The sequence below is a fragment of the Poeciliopsis prolifica genome, unplaced genomic scaffold (genome assembly GCF_027474105.1).
Source record: "Poeciliopsis prolifica strain line A6 unplaced genomic scaffold, Auburn_PproV2 SCAFFOLD018, whole genome shotgun sequence".
NCBI lineage: Eukaryota > Metazoa > Chordata > Actinopteri > Cyprinodontiformes > Poeciliidae > Poeciliopsis > Poeciliopsis prolifica.
This window is the reverse complement of record NW_026562393.1, coordinates 9,776,567-9,803,480: the sequence shown is the minus strand read 5'-3', so window position 1 is coordinate 9,803,480 and position 26,914 is coordinate 9,776,567. Positions and strand designations below refer to the sequence as shown.

The following is a 26,914-nucleotide window of genomic DNA, read 5'->3' as shown; positions in this document are numbered from 1 at the left end:
CTCTCAGGTCTTCTGGTTATTATAATTATTATTTTTCTTTTATTATTATTATAGTTATTATAAAGCCTACACGATTGTAGGCTTAATTTAGTTTTTAAACTAACTATGTAGTTTTGAAACTACAGAGAACTGTTCTAATACACAGAGCAGTTCTGGTTCTGCTCTGCATATCAGAACCAGAACCAAACCTGGAGAAGCAGCATTCAGCTTCTGTGCACCACAAATCTGGAACCAACTTCCAGAAAGCTGCAAAACAGCAGAAACGCTGCGAGTTCCTTTAAACATAGAGAAAAACCAACCTGCTTAAGAGTTGCTTTTGAAACATTTATAAATGAAATAATAATCAATAATCTGCTGTGTAACAGCAAAATGTATTGTTCCAATTGCTGACTGTGTTATTTGTATTTTTGAAATGCCTTGATGTTGAAATGTGCCATACAAACAAAATTTGATTTGATAAATTTGTAAGAAACCAACCAAATTAATTGCTCCTGGTTATAATGTGACTGAAAAACATGCAATTAATTCCCATTTTCTATCCTTGCCAAACCATTATGTTTTAAATAACCAAAGACACAACTTGAATGTTCATTCAACTTTATTAGCATTATTTGAGGGTCACATGTCGACCAATCATGCTGAGAGCTAAGCCTGGTAGGTGTACAGTTAGATTAAACTGGTAATCGTTATCCTGAGCCAATCCTAGTTCTAGTCAGTGAGGATTATTGAAATAGAACAGTGAACACATAAGACAGCTGATTTCAAAGTCCAATTTTAAATCTTCGCAAAACTACTGAGAGACAAAGACAAGTTGAGCTGCTTTGGAAAAAAGCTGTGAACAAAACAAAGTGAGTGACTAGAACTGTTCTGCATAGTATCTTGAAATATTTGTGCTGACATGGCGAGATGGTAATTGAGCAAAGAGATGCATTACATGCTGCAGATACATGACACAAACAGGAATCTCCTGCAGGTAAGAATAAAAGAATAAGGAAATTAATGCCCTCAGTTGGCTCCTGCAAAACTGCAAAACTTTGTGTTAGCATGCTTTCAGGAGCTACAGTGTTTTAAGAAGGCTATATACAAACACCCTTAGTTTAATCAAGCTTTATAATTTATGACAGATCAATAAATTAAATAAATAAGGTGGTTTGAAAATTAGTTCTCTCTGGAAAAGACTGAGCATTTAGTAATTTTTCTCCATCAAGAAACCTGAATATGGCTTTTAATCAGTCGCTCTGGTTTGTTTGCTCTTCCCTATTGCATGACATGACAATAATACAAGACATTACACATAGGCAGCGTTCACACAGCAGCCTGAAGTGACCCATTTCCAATGTTTTTGCCATAATGTGACCTATGTCTGATCTTTTCACGACAGTCAGATTCTCTTTGAATGCAACCCAGACCACTTGGATATCCGATATGCATCTGATTCAAATGCAACTTTAACGTCCAGGTTGAATTCATCCGATTTGAACGTCTCCAATATTCGACAAATGTCACTAATTTGTGTCCCCATATGCTCAAGCGGGAAGACAAACAACAAAGCCGGACGACAATAAGGATTAAGTTAATATTCTGGCTCCGGATGGACAACAACTTCAAAACCGTAAGCTATGCTCCACCGTTAGCATCCATGCTCACTTCCGCAAACACCGAGTACTATTTCTTCTTTTGGCAAAACAGTTGAGCTTTATCTATTGCACATGCAGGACACTTCCAGGTAGTTTGCAGTTCACGTAGGAGATCACATATAAGTCGCTTATATTTTGAAGTGTGAACGATCAGGGCAAAAAAGTCCAATTTGACAAAAACAAAATAAAAAAAGATTTGAGTCACTTTGAGCTACAGTGTGAACACAGCCTTAGATAAATTATGTTTCTGATGCAACAACAGAAAATCCTAGTGGTCCATTGAGCTACATAGAAGAAAGTGAAAATACAAACCCTCTGGAATATCGTGCGGATGGGAGAACCTTTGAAGGTCAAACGAGGAGCTCCCCAAGGTGCATGCAAGTATTTGTCACATTGAAACTGTGAAGAGTGCAAATGTGCCGTTCTGTAATCACCGAAAAGCGTTTTGGGATGCAGGGAAAACCCTCGAGTGCGTGTGAGAGAAACGGTGTGTTGTGACTTTGATTGGACCAAGATAGAGCAGAAAAGACGTTAGTGCTCAGTAATACCTGGATCATTTTATGTTTGAGAATCTGAGTTATGTACCATTAAACCTGGACATTGTGACCAAAATTATTAATCTTCACTCTACTCAACCAAAAACGGGTTTGCACAAGCAACAGTAATACACATCCAGTGTATCATCCAAAGTTTTCTTTTCACAAATAACTTCAACATGCCTTAACATCATGACAAAAAGGTCCTTTACCCTTTTTTGTGAGAGAGTGGCCAGTGTAGACGGCTAATGAGGTAGCCAGAGTACCTTCACACTCATTCTCTTGAAAATAATTGCTACATACCTCTGGTGAAAATATAAGAAGCTTCACAAAGGGAAGCTGTGCTACAAGAAAAGTAGCTCTGAAGAAGCTCCTGGTTCTGCCAAAAACCATCTTCAGCCAAAAAGCCAAAATTGCAGGCTGTTTTCCATTCAAGATGCAGCAGTGATAGTTGGAGGGGTGGAGGAGGGTGGATGGTTGTCAGTGAGGTGCTGGCTAAACACCCATTAATATTCCTCCATCCCTTGGAGCTCCTCTGCTACACCAAGGAGAAATCTGATATTTTGCCATCATATTTCCAGCAGAAACGTCACAGGGACAAGGCCTCTCTTCTTCCCGCTCGTCAGCCGAAGGAAGCCGTCAATCTCCTCGTTTTTCCCGATGCAGATCTGTAGAGGGAGAGGGAGGACAAACAGGAGGGCACAGAACAGGAGCAGGGGTGAGAAAACACTTTCAGGACCTGGGTGGAAACTGACCAGATGCTGCAAGCTACATACTGCTGTCTTCTATCATTTTAACACTTTCTGCATTCATTTGCATCCACTTAGAAATAAAAATGCCTAGAGCGAGTGTGTGCATGCAGAAGATAGGAAAAATGTGTGCATCTCCTGGCTGCGCACCTGATTCTCTTTCACAGTCATCTGGCCTTTGTCTCGATTGCCATGGAAAGCAGCGGTGACCTTCCACACCCGCTCACCCGGTCGGACCCGCTGGACAAAGTTGGCTGGGAAAAATCCCACCTTGTCTCTACTTTTCCCCTGGTAAACACAACATCCACAAACATTCGGCCTGCTGGTCTGCACAGATACGTTTCTCTTTGTTCTGAGAGATTATTCAGAAGTTACTGGAAAAGAACGATACTAAATATGAAACATAATTTTCTGAATAAATCTATTCCTAATGGGGCCGTTAAAACCCAAATTTACCCACACATACACAGTAAACAAGCCAAAATTAATCTAGACATGATGTGTAATAAAGTGGAGAGAAAATGAATTAATAAAGTTTCAAAAGAAAACGGAGGGACAGGAACATTGCTAAACTTTGTCATTACATAAAAAACAGTCAATCAGCTGATTTAGTCCTACTTAATGACCAATAAATGGTTTTTCATTTCCAAATTATTGTACAGCAATCATGTCATAATTGGTAGAAATGGAGAGCTCCATCAAGTCTTCTTCAACTTTATAGATGCACAAAAATCTATTTTTAAATGTCTGAATGCTGCACCTTACGGCCAAAACTGAGTGGAACACACAAAAAAAAAAAAAAATCAATTCATTATAAATGAACTACACCCAGTTCATCCTCTCAAGATTTCTGACAGTGGGGCCAAAAGATAATCGCAAGAGCAAAAAAAAAAACTTTAGGAAAGCTTAAAAAAAACAACAAAAACAAAAAGAATAAGTAAATGCCATCTGGGAAAACTTGCTGCGCTGTATTCTACTGCTGAAGAGAAAAGCCGATAAAATTTGGACAGGTATTAAAATGCCAGTGAATACACAGCAGTCTAATCAGATGAGACCAAAACATAGTGCCTGCTAGAAAAACAGTTGTGCACATTATCCCAAAAACAGCAGTGAGAACATTATGGGGTGGTTGTTGTTTGTAAGCATGAGGTATTGGCTTACTTATATAATAAAAGGATGAGGAATTACTCAATCATGAATCGAAAATTTGAAGTCAAGGTAGATTTGTTTTCCCCCAAAAGACAATGTTCTCAAACACATCAAACAAAATTTTTGATTAGTTTCAGACCTACTTTAATCCAATTAAAAATCATATTTCATATTTGTGAGAATGGGTCAGAAATACAGATTCATCGAAGTCGTGATTCCCAAAATACACCTGTGCTAAATATTTAAAACAATTCACATTATTTATAGTAATGTATGAATTACTTGCATTGCAAAAAAATATTTTGTGTGAATTTTATATCAGACATTTCATGATTTATTCCCCCTCTAAAACAAATGCATTTCTAAATGTACAGAATAATCTGTGCGCTTATGATTTGACAAGTGCAAGAAGTCTCCAAACCTTGATGGCTTTGGGTTTAACAGCCGTAAGAATCCTAATCCTTTCAGTTCTGATTATGTGACTCGCTGCATAAACATGCACAACTCATCTGTATCCTGAATTGAAAGAGATTTTTTTGGTTCCGCCTCTAAATTTGTGCTGCCATCATTAGACAAGAGCACATCTCTCTTTGTAGTTTCTAGTTATTCTCACTTTAAAAGCAGGTTTTTTTTTTATTATTTGTAAAACGAGTTACTGATTTGCATTTAAATCCATGTGCTTCGTCATTTTTGATTTTAATATAATAGCTCACATTATGAACATAAAATGTGCCAGTTTGTCTAGAAAGTGATTTAAACCACACACATTTTAAAACTTTATTTCGAGGCTACACTTCACTCTCATTGTCTCTAAACAAATTTGCCCTCAGCTTCCCAAGGCAGGGTGATGCATTAAACATGGGTTACCGGACCACCCATTCAATGGCAATCTGGATATTTATAGTGGTAAAGCTCTTAGCAGAAAGGGCAAAAAGTAGAGCCTTTGAAATATTCAGGGGATAAAAATTACTACAATGGAGTGCCGCCCACCTTCCACCAGTCTTCGTTTGAGTCGTCTGTGACTTGAATTCGGTCGCCAGGCCTGCAGACACAGACACAAACATAATATATAATATGAATTATGTGCTATGTAGATGCAGCCATACAGGTACCTAAAAAACTAAGTAATAATTCGTTTTCTAACCCTCTGAGGCCTAAATTTCAAATTTCCGCCTGGATATTTCTGCTTATTTTAATTGTACAAAGTTCTTTTAACGTCCTGTGTGTAAATATATTTGTCCATCTATCCATAACAACTGGAACTTTCAATATCGTCTATAAAGCTTTCTTCCATTCCACGTATGTTACATTGGCAGATTATTATTACAAGACATTTCTCCCATGTTCTAAGTTAATTTATCTGCCTATGGAACTAGTACTTCATCATATTAAGGAATTATTTACTTAGAACAAGTACGCGAAAAGTTACTTGTAAGTTAGTTTGTCTTATTTCAAGTGTGCTAAGATATCTGCACTTGAAGCTAATCCATAAATACTTGGTAAGATTTTGAGTTTTTGCAGTGTTTAGATTAGTTGCAGGTGTTGTACCCCTCTCAGCAGCTATACGAAAACTATTTTCTGACATGCACTCAGTGCAGGTGTTTGTCCTTCCCTGCCTCCCAGCACGTTTCTCCCTCCTAATCTGAGCCCCCTGCGATCGTCCTGCTGAGCAGGCAGATGGTGTATGAATGTCCTTTCTCACCTGGCCACTCTAATTCATGCAAAATCACGCATACAGTACACAAAGAAATCTTACTAACTGTAGTTCCAGGTCATTCTTCTCCTGAGGCAGAAACTTGTAGAGGGCGATGTACGTGTGAATGGAGTGAACTTCGACTCGCTTCGGAGTCTGGTGACAACAAATGTGTGAGTTTAAAAATACTCTAAATATCAAATTTGTCTAAGTGTAGAACCAAAGGAAAGAAATAAAGAGAAAGACAGACTCGCGGAGAATGCTTTTTCTAATAAAAATAAGCTGAAAGAAGAGGAGAATGCTGACTACACACCTTCAGGCTGACCCTGTCTTCTGAATCAGCCTTTTCGCTTTCAGGAGGGGTGAGCACTGGAGAGACAGACACATAAAGACAAAAAGGAAAGGGACAGATAGACAATATGAAAGGTCACATGAAAGAAATAGACAGTGGAAAGAGCAAAAGTGCAAAGTAAAAAGGAGAGAGATAAATAGAGAGAAAGAGCTGATGACACGTTGTGACCGAGCCAGCAAGGCAGAAGTGAAGGTCAGGTACTGTAAAGTGGTGGCGGAACAAACAGAGATGATCTTTTCTCCTGGGACTAAAGAGCAAAAGGGAAAAGTACTGGATACACACACAAAGAAAACCTTAAATCTACACTGTAAATAATATTATAGCAGTTCGTAGTTGACTTTTTGACATTTAACTTGTGGTATCTCTTTACCAGACACGTGTGCCACTCCAGATCTCAAATGTCTGTTTTGGGATTGCTTGATGTTTTTTTCTACTCAGAACACCAACACTTGAGTTAAAACATTTGTAATTTATGTTTGAGAAATCCTTGAATCTGACACAGTAGCCATTCTAGGTACCTTAATTTTGTCATTGAAAATGCTGTACTTGGAAATGTAAACAGCATGATGCATCTCTGATCCAATAAAAATGATTTGTGCTTACATTTCCAAAAAAAACCCAGAACAACATAAACTATAAAATTAGCAGATAAATACAAAAGAAACAACTTACTTCCTGGAATAATTTCCTCTTCAGCGATTGGTTGATTTTCTAGTTTACCTTGCAGTGCATCGGACTATGATAAAGAAAGCAAAGTCAATAACATAAACTTTAACTTTAATGACCTACATGGTGTGTATTTTATACCTCATGACAAGGGGATTCGGAGATACTTCCAAAGCTGGAGCGACTCATCTGAGCCAATGATGTCCCATAACGCAGTGCTTCATACACAGGGTCAACAATGACATTCTCTGTCTCTGTATAAAAACACAATATTACGATGAGACACTGCAATTGTTTGTTGGTGTGACAAATCATCCAGAGGTTTCATCCCTCACCCTGGGCAGCCGGAGCCTCCTTGACTATACTCAGTGGATCAATGGTTAGCAGAGGAGAGCTGAAGTTTCTCTTAAAGGCTCCAGACTGAAATATTAGAAGACCAGAAGAGATGTGAAGTGAGCGTGTTACTTAGAATAGACAGAAGACAAGAATGGGTTCTGCATGGGAAACACGAAACCTTAGCCTCAAGACTTAATGCTGAAACGCAGGGCACTTTCACGAACAATAGCAGTCCAACGTCATGCTGCCTTAACTTTCATAACCAGTGTTTGATGAAAACAATGGACTGAACATACCACACGATACCCCCAACAAATGTCTTAATCTAAGAATTAGACAATGTGACACTTCTAATGTTTGTACTCAAATATTCACTGTGCTTTCTCAAACCTTTTTCCTCCCGCTCAAAACTTGTCTGTTTGGATAAAATCTCTGTTTGCAAATCTCTGTTCACGCTTGGAACGAAAAAGCACAGTCACCTGGCAACTTGTCAGCCAGTAGAATGAAAGTGTTACACTGGCTGCGTTTGTTTCCTTCTCATGTGTGTGCCTGTGTGGCTACTATCGGCTACTACAGAGGTGCTCAAGTTCAGTCCTTAGAGAGGACATCCTGCAACTTTTAGATGCTTTCCTGCTCCAACACACATGAATCAAATGAATGGGTCGTTAGCAGGTCAGTTCAGAGCTGATCCTGGTGTGTTGGAGTAAGGATGCATCTAAACGTTTCAGGATGGTAGCTCTCGAGGACTGGACTTGAGCACCCTTGGGCTACTATCTATTGTAGCAACATTCGTCCTACAGTGGGCGGCGTACCTTAATACTTGGGTTTAATTTTTTTAAAATAAAATCCAAGCATGGCCGTTGTGAAAACATATTACATCCTGCAATGTCAACAAAAGACCATGAGCTTAGTAAATTACATATTATAGCACATGCGTTGCATTTGAGTACATTTGTAAAAAGCACACACTTGCTCCCAACTACCTCTGTTTTACCAGGAGAAAAGCAAATAATTGCTGTTGACATTTCTCCATCTGAGACTTCAGACAGGCTGAAGGTGGAACATACTCAAACTGAATCAGAAGATTCTAAGTATTGATTCTTCCCTTTTTGACCTTTTGAAATCAAACAAAAAGTCAGTTACTCAGTTTTATTTATCAATTTCCTTCACTGCTCTTACATGTTAACAGCTCAAATGTGCCCCATCAGTGAAGTACAACAAAAAAGAGTGAGGATGTTTGTATGTGTGCAAAGCTTTCCTGCACTCATCTTTTGTGCAGTGCTCAGCATTCCCAGCTTCCCATTAAAAGTACTTTACATCTTAACGTTTAATTTACATTGATTACTAAACAGATTTCAGGATTCTAGAGTCATTAGTGACTCAGATTATGGAGATATTTAAAGTGTATGGTCAGCACATTAGCTGAAAATGACCAAAGGGTGATGACGTTATAAATAACACACTGTGAAAAAGTATCTACCTCTGGTTTTGCTTTGTCACAGTTACATGTTTCACATTAAACAAAATTTTACATCAGACAGATAACCACAGTAAATACAAAAAATGTTTTCAGAAAAAGAATATAATTTACAAAGAGGAAAAGGCTAATCAACCAAGCTTAGCCATGTGTAAATAAATAAACCTCTAACCACCACATTTCACATTTTGAGGCCTTAATTTAAGATGAATTTAAGACTTTGCACAGACTTGGTCATCTCAACATTTAATTTTTTTACCTCATTAATCGCACCAAACGTGGAGAACCAACATTTAGTTTTATATCTCTAAAATCCAGAACAAACACACGATCAAGAGAAACCCCAATTAGTTTATAAATTATCGCCTACTTATTCTCATTAAACATAGGGAACCAATATTTAGTTTTGTACTAATAGCAACCCAGAACAAGAATCAAACATGGAGAGAGAGAAACTCCTACTAGTTTAGTTTATAATTTGTGCAGTACGTATTCTTATTGCTAATCGAGAAGAAATTCTAGATCTAGAGAAACTCCTATTAGTTTAAATTGTGCAGTACTTTTGTTCTTTATATTTATTATTACCCTTACCTTTGTGTATTTCTTTGGGTTTGTTGTTTAGTTTGCATTTCCTTCTAATTCATGTGAAACACTTTGAACTGCTTTGTTGCTGAAAATGCGCTATATAAATAAAGTTATCTTACCTGCCTTATTACCTTACTTTTAAATCAAATTCATCACATTTTGTTGGACTAACTGAATTATGAAAAGCTGAAGCATCAAAAAGAGGTGAACACTTTTGTGGATCCTTATTTTTTAAATGGCCTTTAAACTCAAGGTCAGTCATGCTAAGCCGGTCCATTTCTCCGAGGCGCTGCTCCCGACGGCCAAACTTAGTTGTAGCTCCCTCAAGGTTTTTGAAGATCCACAGCATAAGAATGAATTTGTTTCCTAATTTCATATGTTTGGATGTCTATTTTAACAAGATCTGAAACATAAAGCGCCACTAAAGCAATTGCCTTAATTGCACTCTCCGCAAAATTATAAACAGGCTGGGCGATAACTTCATTTTATCAATCAAAGGTTTGGTTTGTGAAGATTTAAATTTTGGAAAATGTGGGTTTTTCTTTTGACAGTTCGGAGTGATGTTCAGATCGCCGAAAGACTACAATCTTGTGGAAAGAAAAATAAATATGTGTACATATTTATTCAGACTTTGAATGCAGGCCAACATAGTGACAGAGTATTAGGGCTAAGCTAAGATTTGTTTTAATTATGACAATAAAGTCATTATATTACAAGAATAACGTTTTAATATTTGGAGAAATTTTTGAGAGAAAAAAATTAATGAAGAATGTTGAACATTGTGCAAATTTATACTTTTTATACAAGTTTTACAGATTAAAGTCAACAGAAATAATATTTTAACACATTGGCATCAAATTAATATATTAAGATTATTACTGACTAAAACAACTTTTCGTTCATAATTGTAAGGATTTTTTTCTGTTAAAAGTATAAAAATATTCTTGTAATTAAACAAAAATTATTGTGACCTGACCATAGCTTTCCATAATGCAACTCACTTTTACATTAAAGAAAAGTGAAATAAAAACATATTTATAAAATATGTTCTGTCATTTGTAGTTTCTTTGTTTAGAAAAGAAAGCAAAACAAATTTGGTCAAAACCAGACCTCAGATCTGGTATTAAAATAAATCGGAAATTTTATTTTTAAGCCATTTCTCTCAGCTGAAAAACTTTAATTTACATGCACAAAAGCAGGCTTACACTCTTAATTTCACAAAATGGCTAATCCATGCCTTGATGAGTGTGCAGTGATCGAAAAGGACACTGGATTGGTGAGAGTATGCAGATCCTTGGGGGACAGTGTTCGCCTCAAACACAACAAATTTCACACTGAATTAGGCAGACCAGCTGGTACAGAGAGATATTGATTTTTCAGCAAAGTTTAGAGGAAATGTCACGTCCAGACAAGTGAGAGAAAGAGGGTAAAGAAGCAGAAAGGTTGTAAGACAGACAAAATACGGGAATGTAACCAGATGAACTTTACTACTGCTAGACTCAGCCTTTTTTCTTCTGATAAGGCATGGCATATAGTAGAGAAAAAACATTGTCCTCTGCTACTCTTTCATACATTCCAGTCAGTCCATGTTCCAATTGTACCTTTTTGTCTTTGCTGGTGTGAAAAAGGGGCTTTATTCTCTCTCTTCAAGCCAGGGATTTTTGGACTGGGCATATTACCAGGGCTAAAAGGCTGCGCCAAATGACTCAGAGACACTTAAGGCATCCAGATGCCGTTTAATTCTGCTGATACAGAGCATTTTTAATTTGTGTCTTCTCTCCAAGGAACATCCACATTCCCAGTACATTTTGGAAACAATTACAGTAAATCTAATTAATTATGTGACATTTTTTTGTTCGGGGTGAAGCAAAGCAGCAACGGAAACACAGAGAACTTCACATAAACAATCAGGACAAAATAGCCAATTAAGCATTTTTGAGCTAATGAGCTTCCTTTCACAGCACAAGAAAATCTGTCACACTTAAGCTAAAAGCATAATATTTATGAAAACCTTAATGGTACTGTATATTAGCAAGATATTAGGCATATGGCTACACAATGGCATAGCTACTATCACTTTTACGCTGCAATAAGAAAGACCTGGATTGGAGACATCTGAAATCTTTGCATGTTCTTCCTGTGCATTTATGGCTCATTTCTGGGCACTCCAGTCCAAAAACATGACTATTAGTTTAATTAGTCTCTCTAATTTCTCTTTATGTGTCAGTATGTGCAGACAGCCAACAAATGAGGGTTTTACTGGCTATTTTAGCATCTGCAGCAGGGCAAACCATGACTCCATCAGTCTACACTCCTCCCATATGGATAATTTTTTAACTTACGGCTGTAAAGTGTGTTTACCAAATAAACGCGAAAGGTTAGCTGTAAGTTTTGTTATCCATGTTTTTTTTACACAAGGAATTAATTTGCACAAGAGCAAACCAAGAGTGGAAAACAGTTTATAAATAACATTATGACTCTATCTCTAACATCCGCATCCACCAAAGAGGAGCCACAGGGAGCTCAAACCTCCACTGCTCAAGTTCTTCTTACGAAACATTGAGTCTCTTACCTTGCCGTTACAGGCCTGCTGAGATAGTTCAGAGGAACACCAAAGATGAGCCGCCAGCTTGCAGGCTTTACAACGCAGCCCTTGCTTGGAATTTCCTGAATACACAGCAGATGAAAAGCACTTTCCAGTCAAGTCAATGCGATAATAAATTGCGAAGCAGGTTGCTAATTGACCTACCTTGGATCATATGTTTGCATCGCTGGCAGCTGGTAGGCCTACGGAAGACATGCTCCTGGAAACAGTGAGTTTTAACCGGTTGCATTGGCTGAGACTTCAGCTGGCTCTTTAAGGTCCGGGACAGCGAAGGGCTGATGGAAGGGGAATGTGACGACAAGGAAGGGTTGGGGCTGACTGATGGGGATAGAGAGGGAGAGCGCTCATAGCCCAGAGGGGATTCAGAGAAGGGAGGAGGAGTGGATGGAGTTGGTGGTGCTGTGATGATGGCCGAGGCCGGCCGAGATTCGCCGTTGCTCCGTTGGAAGAAGTTATCCACGCTCTTGCTGCGTATGACTGATTTGAGGGACAGGGAGCGCTTCAGCCGCTGCAGCTGGAACACAGAGTGAATATTTTTAGACTGCTTTGTACAAAAAAAAAGAGTGGCTCAAATTGAGCAAACATGTAAAAGTGTTTCAGAGAACAATGATCTGACAGTTACAAATGCTAGAAAAAAAGCAAGCACGCAGACTCAGAGAAGGCACATGAATGTGAGCCCAGGGTGAGCAGCATTTCAAGATTTCCAGTATTTCATTTGACATTTCCCAAATTTTCACTTCTCCACCATTTCACTTCTCTCCATATTTTCTGGCATTTTTAACCCTCTAAGTCCTAAAGTTAAATTAATCTGATGGTCACTCTTTTAACAGACAGCAAACTGTGGAAATAATTTGCAAGATATTGAAAATTCCAGTTGTTTATAAATGGGTAAATATATTTATTCACAGGACATTTACAGAACTGTGTTCAATTAAACTAAGTAAAAATATCCAGGCAGAGATTTGAAAGTTATGTCATAATGGACTAAATTACATGACACAATTTCTGTATTTTTGTTTGCAAATGGCCATAAAGTCAACCAAATAATAGTGTATTAGAGTTTGGATTCAAAAAAGGGATAAATTAGCCAATCTTAGTGAAAATATTTTATGCTTCTGCATTTAGTTTCTCCACAGAGAAAGAGGAACCAAACCAAATTTTTACCAAATAAAGGTTTCAGTCCAATGTTTTGTTTTTAAAGCAACCACTTTCAGATAGAGTAACCAGTGGTGGAATTACTGCACTGCAAATTTGGCTGCATCGCCGGCGATACGTCCGGTCTAGAAGGGTTGAAGACCGGTTGCAGATATTCTAAGATATTCATGAATCAAAACTTGAAAACCGGGGGAGGAAATGACGCTCCTCATCTAATTCTCAGTAAATTCAACAAGCATTTATCAGTGCAAGCCATTTTACTTTAGATTTTTGTTGTTTAAAATATTGGTGGGCTGTTTAATGTGAAAGTAGGTGCCCGGTTTGAAGGGCCATGCAGGGTTTAAACTCGCTAGACGCTGAACACTTTGACTGTTCCTTCAAAGTCAAGATAACTTCTGATCTTTTGTTTTTATCTTTCTCCTCCAGTTTTCCTTAGACTGCAGATTTACAGCCTCTTTTGAACCCACCTATATCAATACTTCTTAAAATTCATGTTGAATTAATGCTATTGAGCGCCCCACACCTTCACTGTTGGCAGTGAAGGTTTGGTTCGTCTTTGCTGCCGTTTGCCTCCATTTTGATGAACAATTAAGAGATTCAGAAATGATGGGAGGGTGGTATATGGAAATAAAACTGCAGTGGAGACATATATTAAGGGGGGAGGCTGATGGATGAGGACAAGGATGTAATGGGTTTCTGACAGTGAAGAGCAGCTCTCCAGTTTGCGATGAACTCATTATCTGGCTGTAGTCACCGCATTAAACCACACAGATTAAGTTATTTTAATAATTTCCAGATTTATGTGGTGGTTGTGAAGAAATTTAGACAAACGTGAAGATATTAAGAATATTACAACCTCCCTATCATGTTTATTGCACTTTTTAGCTTTTATATCCACCACATTGAGCATCTGTGCTCATTTCACAAATATAATAATCGATAGTATTGAGCAGGTTTCTCCTCTATAAGCTACAGATTTAAAGAATCCAATTAGATTGAGTAATGAAAAGACCCACTTGGTTCCTCTCATAAATGCTTTCAAGAAAAAGCTGAGTTTATGCTTTCTTTAATGGCTTTTCTTGGCTCAACTGAAGCCCCATTCAGTAATGAGTGTTCCTCTCTATTAGATCTTAAAACTGCTTTACTGTGCTGATCTTCTGTCTGGTTTGGAAGGAAAAATGTTGTCTTACTGCAAGCTAATTTTCTAATTAAGCTGTAAAATCTCTATTTTTTTGGTAAATGTCCCTACAAAACTTGTAGTTTGGCTCACAAAACATGATAAGACCAGATTGCAACGAACAATTAGGTCCCCTGAGAGAAACATCAGGCTTTGTTCAGGTCTCAAAATGTGCAGTCTGTAGACCCCACACATTCTGGACACAATCTGTTTCGACTTTAATCTTCAAGTCTTCACATTCATCTAAAATGAAATCCCCCTTTTCAGGTGAGTCAATCAATAAATCAAGTTTATTTGTATAGCACATTTCTGCAACAAAGTGGTTTATACCATAAATACAAAAGATTCGAGAAATGTGAAAACCAGTAACAAACATTAAAATCCTCAGTATGCATCAAATGCAGCTCTGAGAGACCATTTAAAATGATCAATTCTCTGATTTGACTTTTTATAGGTATATGTTTGAATAAAACATTGCTATTTTATTCTATGAACTGCTGACTACTTGTCCCTAAAACTCCAAGCAAATATTTAGTATTTACTTACAGAAAATGAGAAATGGTAAAAATAAGGAAAAAATATGTACCGGCAGTGCTTTTCAGACCTCAAATAATGCAAAGAAAACAAGTTCATATTCATTTAGAAACAACAATACTAATATATCTCAGGAAGAGTTCAGAAGTGAATATTTGGTCAAATAATCAGGAGGTTTATAATGAGGTTCAGTGCAGTGGTCTCTTCATTTTTTCAGAGCTGTGTATTGGTCAAAACATCAGATTATTTCTATGTTTAAAATCCAAAGAGTAGAACGTTTCTTTTCTTTGTACATTCACCAAACACATCCACTGTCTGGGTGAGCTGTCTGTAAAAACTAGATTTTTAAGCATTTTTGTGCTGCTCAATTGCCTCACTTTTTGGATCCCCTCTCAGCTGTTTCCTGCCAGCAATCACAAACCTCTCTTTCATCCAACAGTCACACTCCATTGTATTTATATACCTTGAATTTACCCAGTTCTCCAACAAATCTGCCTGTTTCAGCCTATGGTGTTTTTATGCTTTGATTTTTCAACACTCTGGCTTGCTACTCTGCAGTTTTCAATGTGAAAGCAATATTATTTGTTCCATCAAGAAACTAATCTTTTTCTTTCCTCCTTTTTGTTTATTAATCATTTCAATGTCTATATGCAGACCACAAAAATGCTATTGTCTTTTTAAAGTTTACGTTTGTAACTTTATAAAAAGCACCAAATACTATCCCAATTCAGTTTATCGTCATTGTGCACAGAGATGAGACATAAGACAATAACAGCTGTCTACGCTTCAGGGCATCACACTGCAGAGACTCTTCTATCTTTATTATCTCCAAAGCTTTATAGTTACAGTTATAATAGACGTGCAGTACTGTGTTCGAGAACCTGCTGGTTAATTGGTAATTATTTTAGTCTCCAACCTTCCCTGAAAAACAGTGCAGGAACCAAAAGCTCAATTCACAACTCTATAATATTTACTGAAAATATGGTGACTCTCAAATATTTTAAAATTTATTTGTGGATCACAGGACCTGACACACTCCTTGCTGAACTACAACAGCAATTAGCTCATCACAGTACACACTGTAGAATAAAGAGTGTGTAGTAAAACAATTTACTGACAGTTTATAAACGGCGCCACTGATTTCCATATTAAAGGAAAAAAAAAAACAGGCAGAGATTATTATATGGCACACAATTGATACTGAATGAAGTACATAGTAACATCTATTGTAACTTAAGGTTTCAAGTCATCTTAACACACTCAGAGTAAGTGTATTGGTCTTCTGACAATGACCTGAGCTTCGAATTAAAGGTGACCTCGACGGGCATCCATCCAGCTGGAGCGCATTTGGTAAACATGAATTCAATCAACTTTTTTTCAGGGAATGTAAGTAATTATTGCACAGAGGTTAACTAACATAAACTAAAAAACGTCTTGAACAAGTTCCAATTGTAATTTTTTATAAATATTAATTTTTATATGAATAACTTTTAGGTTTTTCAATACTATTTGCCACATAAAATTGACAAAACAGAATTCTGACCATGGGTCTTTTGAATTCAAAAGTCAAAAGTCAGAATTCTGAAGAAACAAGTCAAAATTCCAGAGAAAAAAGTCAAAATTTCAAACAAACACCAAAATTCTAAAGATCAGTCAAAAATCTAAAGATTAAAGTCAAAAATCTAAAGATTAAAGTCAACATTCTGAAGAAAATAGTCAAAATTCCAGAAAAAATGTCAAAATTTCAAAAACAAAGACCAGAATTCTAAAGATTAAAGTCAGAATTCTAAAAATTAAAGTCAAAATCTTGAAGAAAAAGGTAAAAACTCCAAAGTCAAAAAATTAAACTGTGCAGATTAAAGTCAAAATTCCAAACAAAAAAGTCAAAATTCTGAAGATTGAAGTCAGAATTCAGACAAAATAGAGCACTTTTTATTTTATTGGCCCCAATCTTTTTCCATAATAACCCCTGCTATCCTATTAATTTTTGTAATTTCAACATAAAATGGGGAAAACCTGAAGGTTTATGCGATGTGCTACATTTGCAACAAAATCCCTGAAAATATGAAGATTCAGAATTCCCCTGTGAGGAATTCTGAAGTCTCAGCCTGTGTCTGGGGAAAATAAGAAATTACAGCAGGTCATAAATGTGATCGAAGGCAACCAGGTTTCTGTATGCACGGTTACTTTACCATTATAAGCAAATGAATGAGCCATTGTGATTGTCAGCGGTTCCTAAGAGCCCCTTCTGCAGTTAAGCCCTTTTAACTGCCGGATTTGGAAATGAAAGCCTCTTTCTCTGCACACTTTGGCAGCTTGTGGGCTGCTGAAGTCTGCTAAAATGCAAATCACCAAAAAGACAACAAGCAGGCCTTTTAGAGCCACACACAGAGGTGTGAATGTAACAAGAAGAGAAGGATGAAAGAATTCATACAGCAGCTGCCATTTTGGTGTAATATTAAAGTTGTTTCACCTTCTGGGGAAACTAAAAGGGGCAACAAGGAGCCAGAAAATCATCAAGGCGCAGATGATCAAATTATCATCCAATTACTTTGTGCATTAAGTGTTAAATTAGTAAAACAGTAATTATCAAACAAAACTCTAAAAACTTAATTTACTCACTGACCTTCAAGTCAACTGAGACTTTTCCTTACTTAACTTTTATGTTCTGTTTTACTGCTTTGAGTTATTAATTGTTTAGGTTTGTCATTTTATTTTTGATGTTTTATCTTTGAGGGAACAGTCACAGAGTTCAGCGTCTTGCGAGTTTGAACCCTGCATAGCCCTTCAAGCCGGGCACATTAAAGGCCCACCAATATTTTAAACAACAAAAATCTAAAGTAAAAAGGCTTGCACTGATAATTTCTTGTTGAATTTACTGAGAATTAGATGGGGAGTCTTGTTTTCTTCCCTGGTTTTCAAGTTTTGGTTCATGAATATCATAGTACGGTATCTGCAACAGGTTTTCAACCCTTCAAGACCAAACGCATCGCCGACGATGCAGCCAAATTTGCAGTACCGTAATCCCACCACACGTTGCGCTATCTGAAAGATTCCAATGGTTTCTTTAAAAAATTCTGATCTGGCTGATACTGCTATTTGGGGAAAATTTGGTTTGGTTCCTCTTTCTCTGTGAAAAAACTACATGCAGAAGCATAAAATATTTTCTCTAAGATTGGTTAATTTATCCCTTTTTTGAATCCAAACTGTAATATACTATTATTTGGTTGACTTTATGGCATTTGCAAACAAAAATACAGAAATTGTGTTATGTAATTTAGTCCTTTCTGACCCAAGTTTCAAATCTGCATCTGAATATTTTTGCTTATTTTAATTGTATGCAATTCTTTAAATGTCCCAAGAGTAAATATATTTGCCCATTTATAAATAACAACTGGAACTTTCAATATCTAGCTAATTATTACTTCAGTTTACTGTCTGTCTGTTATGAAACTTTATTTTTTTAAACAGGTGTGAAATTCTGTATTCATTTGGGTGCACTTAACCCTTCCATGCATAAATTATGATTCCCAAAGTGTTTTTGATTTTTGTAAAGCATACGAAAGGGGGGATAAAGGTTAGTAAAATTTAAAAAAAAAAAAATTTAATTTTAGAATTTTTTTTTGAGGTGATCAGTTGTAATTTTCTCCAAATGCAAATTTGTTATTTGGTAAATACATCAAGAGGAGAAGGAGGGATTGAATAGTCCTGAGTTGCTTTTTGTCTGTCTGCCATGTGGAATTTAACTAAAGTTTTCTTGCACTTGCAGTGCCAGTAGTTGGCAGTGTATTGTCTGATGCACTAGTGTCTACTTTAGTATACATTTATAACATAAAAATTCACAAGAAACACTAGAAAGTTGCTTTTAGATAACTGTCCACTGCAGTGACCGCTATGCATGAAAGGGTTAATTTTATTTTATTTAGGGGTGTCAGACTAAAATAGCTCTAGTTTGATGTATTTCAGAATTGAAGCAGTGATCATATTCTGTTTTATGTAATTTCTTACTGGTGGTTTCAGCCTTTAGACTAATTCTTGCACAATCATTTTGGCAAGGAAATTATGAACATGTCCAAGTCAGTCAAAAATTATATGACTGAGTGATGCATCCATCTGCAAACAGAGATATTAAATAAACAAACACAAGTAGGCTGAATCTGTTTTGTCCAGAAATGTCATCAGCACTCATTAAGTTTGCAGATTGGTGTTGGCGTGTGTAAGAAACGCTCTGAAAGAGGCTGAGATTTTATTCTGCAGGAAGAATGCAGCTAAATAAATGCCAGGGCTGTAACACAATGCAAATGAAGAAAATCTGCATGTTACACTGCTGGGCAAATACACACGCAAAGCTGGTTTAATGAGCTGCAAATAACCTGGAATCATAGCAGAAAATTACAAAATGATAAATTTAGTTTAATGTAGTCAGCTGGAGCCTGTTTTATCTTCCATTATTATTCAGAGCATCTCTAAATAGCCTTTATCTTTACAGTCAAGCATTATCTAATGGTCAGGGAGTGAAAAGATCATAATGGAAAATTAACAGTGATGGTGCAGCAGAGGAAAGAAAAGGGATGAGGAAGTGAAGGACAGGTGGAAAAGGTCATCGAACTGCGGAAATGGAAAGAGAAAAGTGTTACATAATCTATGTGTGGGGCATAAAAGTAATACAAAGCTGATAAGGAGGTAAATGTGAAATGAAGGTGAGAGGAAGAGCTGGAAAGAAACAGTTTTCATCATTGCAGTCTCATTAAAATGTGTCTGTGTTGGCCAAATATCCAGTGAACTGTGTAGAGGCCCTGGAGACTGCTGCATAGCTCCACCTTGCATTATCAGCAGACTCAGCCACTTCAACGACTTTATTAAACTTTATGTAGCGTGCAATCATCATTTCATCCTTACTGAAACAACAGAGGATACATATGACAATCCAGGAATTGCAAAAACTGTTGATATGATGAGGCAAATAAGAAGCACCAGTCTGCTGACTATTAGACAATTCCCAAATTCATGGTTATTTGATTGTTCTGGATAAAAACAGATGTTCAAAAGCATCAAATATGCCATTTATCTAAGAAGATCTCTTTGCCTTGCAGCTACACATCCCCTTCCTGAAAGAATAGCCTATTGTTTTTGGAAGGTGGTGCTTGGAGAACATAAAGAGGAGAGTTATAGCCTCTGTAAGTCTTTTAGCCCAGAAGTACTAAGAGAGAAATGACAGGGTTAGCAAAGTATTTCATAGTTTAAATCTTAATTATGAGTGCTGATCATGTAGAAGAATGTCATAGAAACTTGAAGAAACTTTTAACCCTTTATGCCCCATATGTCAAATGTCTACCTGGATATGTTTGCTTAATCTTAACTGTACACAGTTTTTTAAATGTCAAGTGATTAAATATATATTTGCTCAGTTATCCACAACAACTGGAAACTTTCAATATCTCGCAATTTATTTGTGCAATTTACCGTTTATTTAAAGAGCGTCCCTCAGATTAATTTCCCTCCCCGCTATGGCGGGAGTGAAATTTCCATAATAACCCGACATTGGCTAGAAAGCGCAACTTTGGAATTTTTCAGATTGCACAAAGTGTGGCGGGATTATGGTACTGCAAATTTGGCTGGATCATCTGTGTTCCTTTTGGTCTGGAAGGTTAAACCATAGAGTACAGTTTATTAATACCAAGCTTATCAAATCTGCAAGTGTCGTTAAAGCACAATACTAAGGCAAATGGACTTGCAAATAATTATGAGATGAAGTTTGTCACAATAATTTTCAATTAATGCTGTTTACCAAACCCTAACCTGTCCATATTGCTAGGATTGTTATTTTTACTATTTTCTCTAGTTTGTTTACTCTTCCAGACTGAACGTAGTGATAGCGATCCAGCCAAATATGTAGTACCATAATCCCGCCACACTTTGAGGTATCTGGAAAAATTTCAACGGTTTCTGAAAGGGGAGACATTGCACTTTCCAGCCAATATCAGGTTATTACGGTAATTTCACTCCCATGAAAGAAAGGGAGTGAAATTAATCTAAGGGACGCTCTTTTAATAGACTGAAAATTACGAAAACAACTGCTAGATATTGAAAGTTGCAGTTATAAATAAATGGGCAAATATATTTACTCACAGGACATTTAAAGAACTTCGTACAATTAAAATAAGCTCAAATATCCAGGTGGAGATTTTAAATTTAGATTATAAAGGGTTAGGATAAATACTAATAAATTTGAAACCATAATTAAATGCAGCTACTGTGAGCAGTTCTGAGATACAAATCACACTTCTTCGTCCTAAACAAGATTATTATAAATAGAAATATTTTTAAGAGCAGCATATTTTGTGCTGTGCCATGCAGTCTCAACCATAAAATTACCTAAAGAACTAATCATCACTTTTTTACCCCTAAATATTGCGATAAAGCTTTAAGTTCATATTCCTTAGAGCTATTTTTGAGATTATTGAAGAATGAGAAAAAGTGAGAGATTGCATTTCTGCTCATCTTCTCAAATATTAATCCAATCCTGAGTGCAAGGTATTTGAATGACATGTGCTCCAAGTGATTATAAAGGAATAATCATATTTTTGGAGTCGTCACCTTGCCTGTAGGTGGAGGAGGTGGAATAACTATTCACTGTGTCACTGCCTCTATTAGAAGTGCTCTAGAAAGCTGGTGGGCCCACTTAGCACTGTAATAAATACTCCAAGGGAGAACGAGAGGGATCGAAGAGAGACATGAAGGAGAGCTGTTGCTGACGGGCTGAAACAGATGGATGCAAAATACGGATATCAGAAGGTTGAGGTTGTTGGGAAATTATTAAAACGAAGAAAAAAAATAAAGAAAGATGCAAAAGAACCTCTTGTGACATGTTTAGTGAATTCCTCTTCATTCCTCTGCAGGATATTTAAGGGAATGAGCTGCCAGCAGGGGCTTGACAAACATCTAAACTACATGGTCGATGTAGCTTGGAGATCCATTTTGTCTTGACAACCACTTGGCTGAATTATGACCGAGCCCCTAGCAGGACACTGCAAACATCTGCTAGATGATTGGCTCATAAATTCAAGCGCCACCTCGCTGCCCATCATTCATTATTGTATCTGTAGACAAACGGAGACAAAAACAAGAAATCTGCTCTGCTGGGCTTAATCTGGGCCCCCGTGGAGACAACCAACAAAATCTAGCAGAAACTAATAATCTCTGGCAATTAAGGCTTCTTGTTAGAGCTCAACTGAACATGGAAAAATTAATAGGGAGGTCAAATAATGAGAAGGAGCAAGTTTAAGATTTATATCAAGATAATAAGCAGTATAAAGCCTTAAACTGCTGTAAGATTAACATTAAATCTTTACTTGTGGATTACCAATAAATAGGAGATAATTACAGTATTATTTCTTACAATTTGTCAAATTAAAATCACAAATTCTATCTATCTATCTATCTATCTATCTATCTATCTATCTATCTATCTATCTATCTATCTATCTATCTATCTATCTATCTAGATAGATAGATAGATAGATAGATAGATAGATAGATAGATAGCTCGCCCTAGAAAAATTAAGAGACCACTGCAAAGTGTTCAGTTTGTCCGATTTTTCTTTTTATCGGTATGTTTCAGTAAAATTAACTTTGTTCTTTTATTCTATGAACTCCTGACAACATGTGTCCAAAATTCCAAGCAAAAATCTAGCATTCATTTAGTCAAAATAAGAAAAAAGATGCAGTGCTTTCAGAGCTCAAATAATGCAAAGAAAATAAGTTCATATTAATTTAGAAACAGCAATACTAATGTTTCACTCAGGAAGAGTTCGGAAATCAATACTTGGTGAAATAACCATGAAGTTTTCAATGGGTTAAGCGCAGTGGACTCATTATATATCATGTCATGCATTTGTATTGGACCCCCTTAACTCTTGATATTCCTAAATAAATTGAGCAAAGTTAAAATGTCCCATTTACTAAGCATCTGTGTGTAATATAATCTCAGTATGACTATCGTTGTACTATATTGATGAACAAAGAGCATCACCAGAACCTCAATTGTTCATAACATTGTGAGGCTATAAAATAATATCTTTCATTCATTTAAAATTTGACAGTAACATAATCACAAAATAATGAATGCAGTTATTAAATCTAGCCTAAAATGTGTGTATATTTATTCAGAGTAATAAGATCATGTTAAGAAATAAAACAAAACAAAGTGAGAATGTGAGAAACATTTCATACCCAGTTAGGTATTGGTTATGATGTGGACCTGTTTCTCTAAGAAACTTACTAGATAGAGAGCGTGACATAAAAATAAAAAAATGGTACACTGACAGCAAACTGAAAATGGTTAATTAATGATTCAAAATTGTTCACCAGGCATAAAAAAAACATTTTGTTTCATAGTCTCCAGCAATAAATACAATAGAAAATGATAAAATGTGCAAAAATCTCCCACAAACTATGCCACAACCTTGTCAGATGTAAACATAAGATGTACAAAGTATCACAATCATTGTGAATTTTTAATATGTATTTTTCCGCCTGTGTTTCAAATATTGACTGCAAAATGTTAAATATGTGCCAAAAGTTTGAGTAAACAAATGCGATCACTGCATAGCATTGCTAATAAGTTCATTACTCTTTCAAAGTCAATGTGAAACAAAACATTTTTAAATAAAGCAACAGCAGAACCAAACAATCTAAAAGCAGCTATCTTGTCCATCAGTCAGGAATAAGTTTTGCTTTTAATTTGTGATTAAAAACATGCACACCTTAGTGTAATCTCTGCTCTCTAACTTTGAGGTCAGGCAAGGTGGGAGAATTACAGAGGCTTAGAGTTGTTATGCAAGACCTGGAGCCACTTACAGAATTAGCTTCGTAAGGCAGAAAAAGCTCAGTCACTCATTTCTAAAATTACCTTTATTTGAATTTAAAGCTATACCTCACCTTGTTACCAAACACAAAAACCTACTTTAAAATAATCTAGACACTAGTTTAAATATTTAATCGTTCGTTTTTCTGTTTTGCAGCTGGGGTTTGTTGAACAGGTGTGCTGTTACCTTTGATTCCGGCTGACCGGACACGGTGGTACCCTGCCGGTTGAGGTCCCGGTTCTGAGGTTCGCTTTCTTTTTCGCTGATTTCCGTCATGTCGAATCGGTAAAAATGCTCCTCCAGCAGCAAAAACCGAAGTCCGTGGAGACAGAGGTACGAGAAAACTATTCATACAGAGAGCTCTTGAATGTGTGGCGTGGAAAAGAAGAGACGTTACAGACTCTACACGCTAATCAACCAAACAAAAAAACAAAACAAAAAAACAGTCAAATCCTTTAAAAGAGACCCGCTTCCTTTCAAGGTTAAAGCTCTGAACGGGTGGAAAGGAAGCCAATAAAATGCCGGATTAAAACCAGAATATCCGTTAAGACCTGCTGTTCGTCGTCCGCCGCCTAACGTCTGTCTCGTGCCCCGGACAGTATTTCTTCTCGCGCGCACACACGCGCTCCTTACAACAACTTTAATCTCGTCGATAGAAAGTGCTCCGTGCGCTCCGATTGGTTCAATTTGACAGACAAAGGGGGGGAAAAAGGGGGACCGCAGAAGCCGCTGTGATTGGCTGTGAGGTGATGACGCTGAGATGTGATGAATCTTTTAAATCTGAGCTAAAATATCACGTTTCAAGGAATGATTTTTCTATTGCGCATTTAACTGGTCAAAATGGTCAAATGTTATTGAAAACTGTATTTTGAGAACTTGCAAACAGCATAAATGTCAATTTATTTTACTCTGTTCTTTTACTGGTGTTTCAAAAAAAACCTACACATTAAATCAAGAACTCTATTAAAGCAATGTATACCTGAAAGTATTATTATTACTACCTTTGTAGTTAGATTTAGCTAATTCTAGTTTAATTTCTGAATTTATTAAATTGATTTTTTTAAAGACAATATACAAAATGTAATCTTATTTCTTTGGTTTTTAACATCTTGCTTCTAATAAAAGTAAATTTTACTCTGCCTCTTTGAAAGTGTCGGCAGCCATCTTGGATTTTTAAATAAAAAACTGGGACTTGCCACCTGCAAAGTACTTGAACCCTCCACCAAGAGGTATAAAACAAAGAAATTGTTAATTAATAGAGCAGATTTTTTTAAAGAAAGGTAGCCTGATTAAAATGGAAGAGATCTCAAAAATCAGTGATACTCAAAGACAATTCATTTTATGAAAAGACAAGGTTGAAAACCAAACTTAACATTTTATTTTCTAACTTTTAATCAGGAAAGATACGGCAGCGATGGATAACCGTCAATAATAATGACTGTCAGCCCACGGTGTAATCGCGGACTTACAGCGAACAAATATTCGAATATGAAATATCGCATCACGGAGAGGACGGCGTTTAACCGTTGGTAACTATGGAGACAGTGCCCCACGGTCATGTAGCCTAGCATGTACGAGAAAAATGGTTAGCATCTCCTTTTTTGTACGTGTTTAATGCTGCTTCGGTATAAGGAGAAACTTAGCGATATAAATTATGTAGTGTATGTGATCAACACATCGAGAGGGAGGAGGTATGGCTAGCTAGTTTATCTGGTTCTAAACTAGATATTTCCAATTTGGAAGCCATGACTAAACCGGCAAAAACAACTTCAGTTGCTCTGTTCAACACGCCCCTTCCATCATGGCGCCTCGAATGATTAAGGGACATAGGGTAAACGCAATTCGTGGCTCTAAACATGCATACACATTAATGGCTGCTCAAAGCAAACAGGAGAACACTTTCATTAATGCTCCCTTGCTTGTGTTAGAACTAAACACGGAAAATGGAGAACATATAGGTTAAACATTACAAGCATGTGTAGGTGACTGCGCAGTCCACGGAGAGCCTGGGGAGCCCAGCATGGGTGGCTGATTCAGCACTAAGGACAGCTCCTCCCGCCTGCTTCTGCAAGTGTCTCACTAATTATCTGGCTTCATGTGAGCTGCCTCTTTTCTTCCTCATTTTGCATTTCTCTTGATTGAACCTCTCTGTGTTTGTTGCGTTAAAAACATGCATTCAGAATAACTTTGTTTTTTGCAGCTGTATACAGATGTGCAGGTATTACTATTATGAAAAATGCACACTTATAGTGAAAGAAACAGTAGCTTATCTGCTTTTCTTGTGGGTGTATACGAATTGCACAGAGCACCATGTCCCAGTTATTTTTATGAGAGTTTGTCTGAACCCACATTTGAGAAACTTGACAGCCCCTGTGCTTTTTCCATCAACAAAACAATGTTTTTTTTGTAGTGAAGCCGGTAATTATGGAAATTAAGGCCTAATTATTCCTTTTAAAAAAGGCTAGTGAGCTTTACTCCTTAGTCTCATTGTTGATGTAGTATTATCTAATATATGCTATAATGCTGCAAACACAATAATCTGTTGTAATAAATAGCTTTTTAAAAGTTTAATGTAACTAATTCTTTAACATAAGCCTATCGTGGAAAAAAGTATTTTGATATAGGTTTTGAACACAACATTTCTCAGTTTAGCTATTTCTAATAGCACCATTGACTGAAAATTCATACCAGATGTTTGTAACAACCAAAGCAATCTACAAACAAATAAAAGAAAATTAGTCTGCATGTGACGTTATGGGAATGAATCAGAAAATAAGTACTGAACACATGAAAATTATGTGTGAAACGACAAAATTAGGAAACCAGCTGAAAGCTGTCAGTATTTAGAAAGCATATATATTCTCATATGGTAACAAAGCAACAAAACTCTGCTAAAAAGTTTGCTGTTGCCACTGGAGCCATATTGTGGTAATGGAAAGAATACAATTTATCCCTCAACTGTCCTTGATGAGTTGTCCCTCATAGGATTTCTGACAGTTAAGAGGAGTTAAGAGGAGTTAAGAGGAAACTCACACAGAGAAAGAACTGCAAATAGCTGCTGCAGCTTTTCAAATAAAAGCATTAACTAATGCTCTCAACTGCACTAGAATATGTGAACTATCTGCACAAGACTCTACTGCTAAAGAAAAAGCTGTTTCATCTTGTTAAACATTTACCAAAGAAAAACTGAAAAATAATGGAAGGATACAGTCTGGTCAGAGGAGTTAAAGACTTCAGTTTTTGGATGCCTTTGCACACACAATATTTGCATGAAGAATGCTTTCAAAACATCACAGAAAAAGTGACTTTTGCACCTGGGGAAATAATGATGTGGGTCGTCATACTAGCTTCTGAGACTGGCATACTCCAAATAATCAAAACTGATGGTAGTAACTG

General features: G+C 36.7%; 1 protein-coding gene and 1 long non-coding RNA gene across 9 annotated transcripts in view; one reads left to right on the top strand and one right to left on the bottom strand.

The window, feature by feature from the left end:
• The window catches only part of LOC129368203 (uncharacterized), a 44,916-nt gene that overhangs the window by 10,681 nt on the left and 7,321 nt on the right, over positions 1 to 26,914 (top strand). Inside the window, exons 2-5 of one of the 7 annotated variants that reach the window (XR_008606811.1) lie at positions 1,532 to 1,612; positions 1,900 to 2,008; positions 2,758 to 2,891; positions 3,001 to 3,213. This is a non-coding gene — a long non-coding RNA (uncharacterized LOC129368203). Of the gene's footprint in view, positions 1 to 1,531; positions 1,613 to 1,899; positions 2,009 to 2,754; positions 2,892 to 3,000; positions 3,214 to 26,914 lie in introns of those variants that run through there. The other 6 variants (XR_008606806.1, XR_008606804.1, XR_008606809.1 and 3 more) reach the window with 6 other exon arrangements.
• On the bottom strand, positions 581 to 24,161 carry LOC129368202 (SH3 and cysteine-rich domain-containing protein 2-like). 2 transcript variants are annotated; one of them, XM_055043078.1, is made up of 11 exons: positions 23,705 to 24,161; positions 11,930 to 12,299; positions 11,753 to 11,847; positions 7,118 to 7,202; positions 6,924 to 7,036; positions 6,789 to 6,852; positions 6,078 to 6,133; positions 5,832 to 5,920; positions 5,062 to 5,113; positions 3,073 to 3,210; positions 581 to 2,841 (listed from the first exon to the last, which is right to left on the bottom strand). In XM_055043078.1, the coding sequence occupies exons 1-11, from the start codon at positions 23,792 to 23,794 to the stop codon at positions 2,743 to 2,745; spliced, it is 1,251 nt and encodes a 416-aa protein (XP_054899053.1). In that variant the 5' UTR covers positions 23,795 to 24,161; the 3' UTR covers positions 581 to 2,742. The 2 variants fall into 2 exon arrangements, with proteins under 2 accessions (XP_054899053.1, XP_054899054.1); XM_055043079.1 differs by lacking the exon at positions 581 to 2,841 and having other exon boundaries at positions 3,102 to 3,210; positions 5,828 to 5,920.

What these genes read in the sequence shown, in the direction of transcription:
- LOC129368202 (XM_055043078.1), bottom strand. Translation starts at nt 23,794, where the DNA reads ATGACGGAAATCAGCGAAAAAGAAAGCGAACCTCAGAACCGGGACCTC. An exon ending in AGCAGGCCTGTAACGGCAAG is followed by an intron (nt 7,203 to 11,752) that starts GTAAGAGACTCA and finishes CTAATATTTCAG; the next exon opens with TCTGGAGCCTTTAAGAGAAA. An exon ending in CCGAATCCCCTTGTCATGAG is followed by an intron (nt 6,853 to 6,923) that starts GTATAAAATACA and finishes TCTTTATCATAG; the next exon opens with TCCGATGCACTGCAAGGTAA.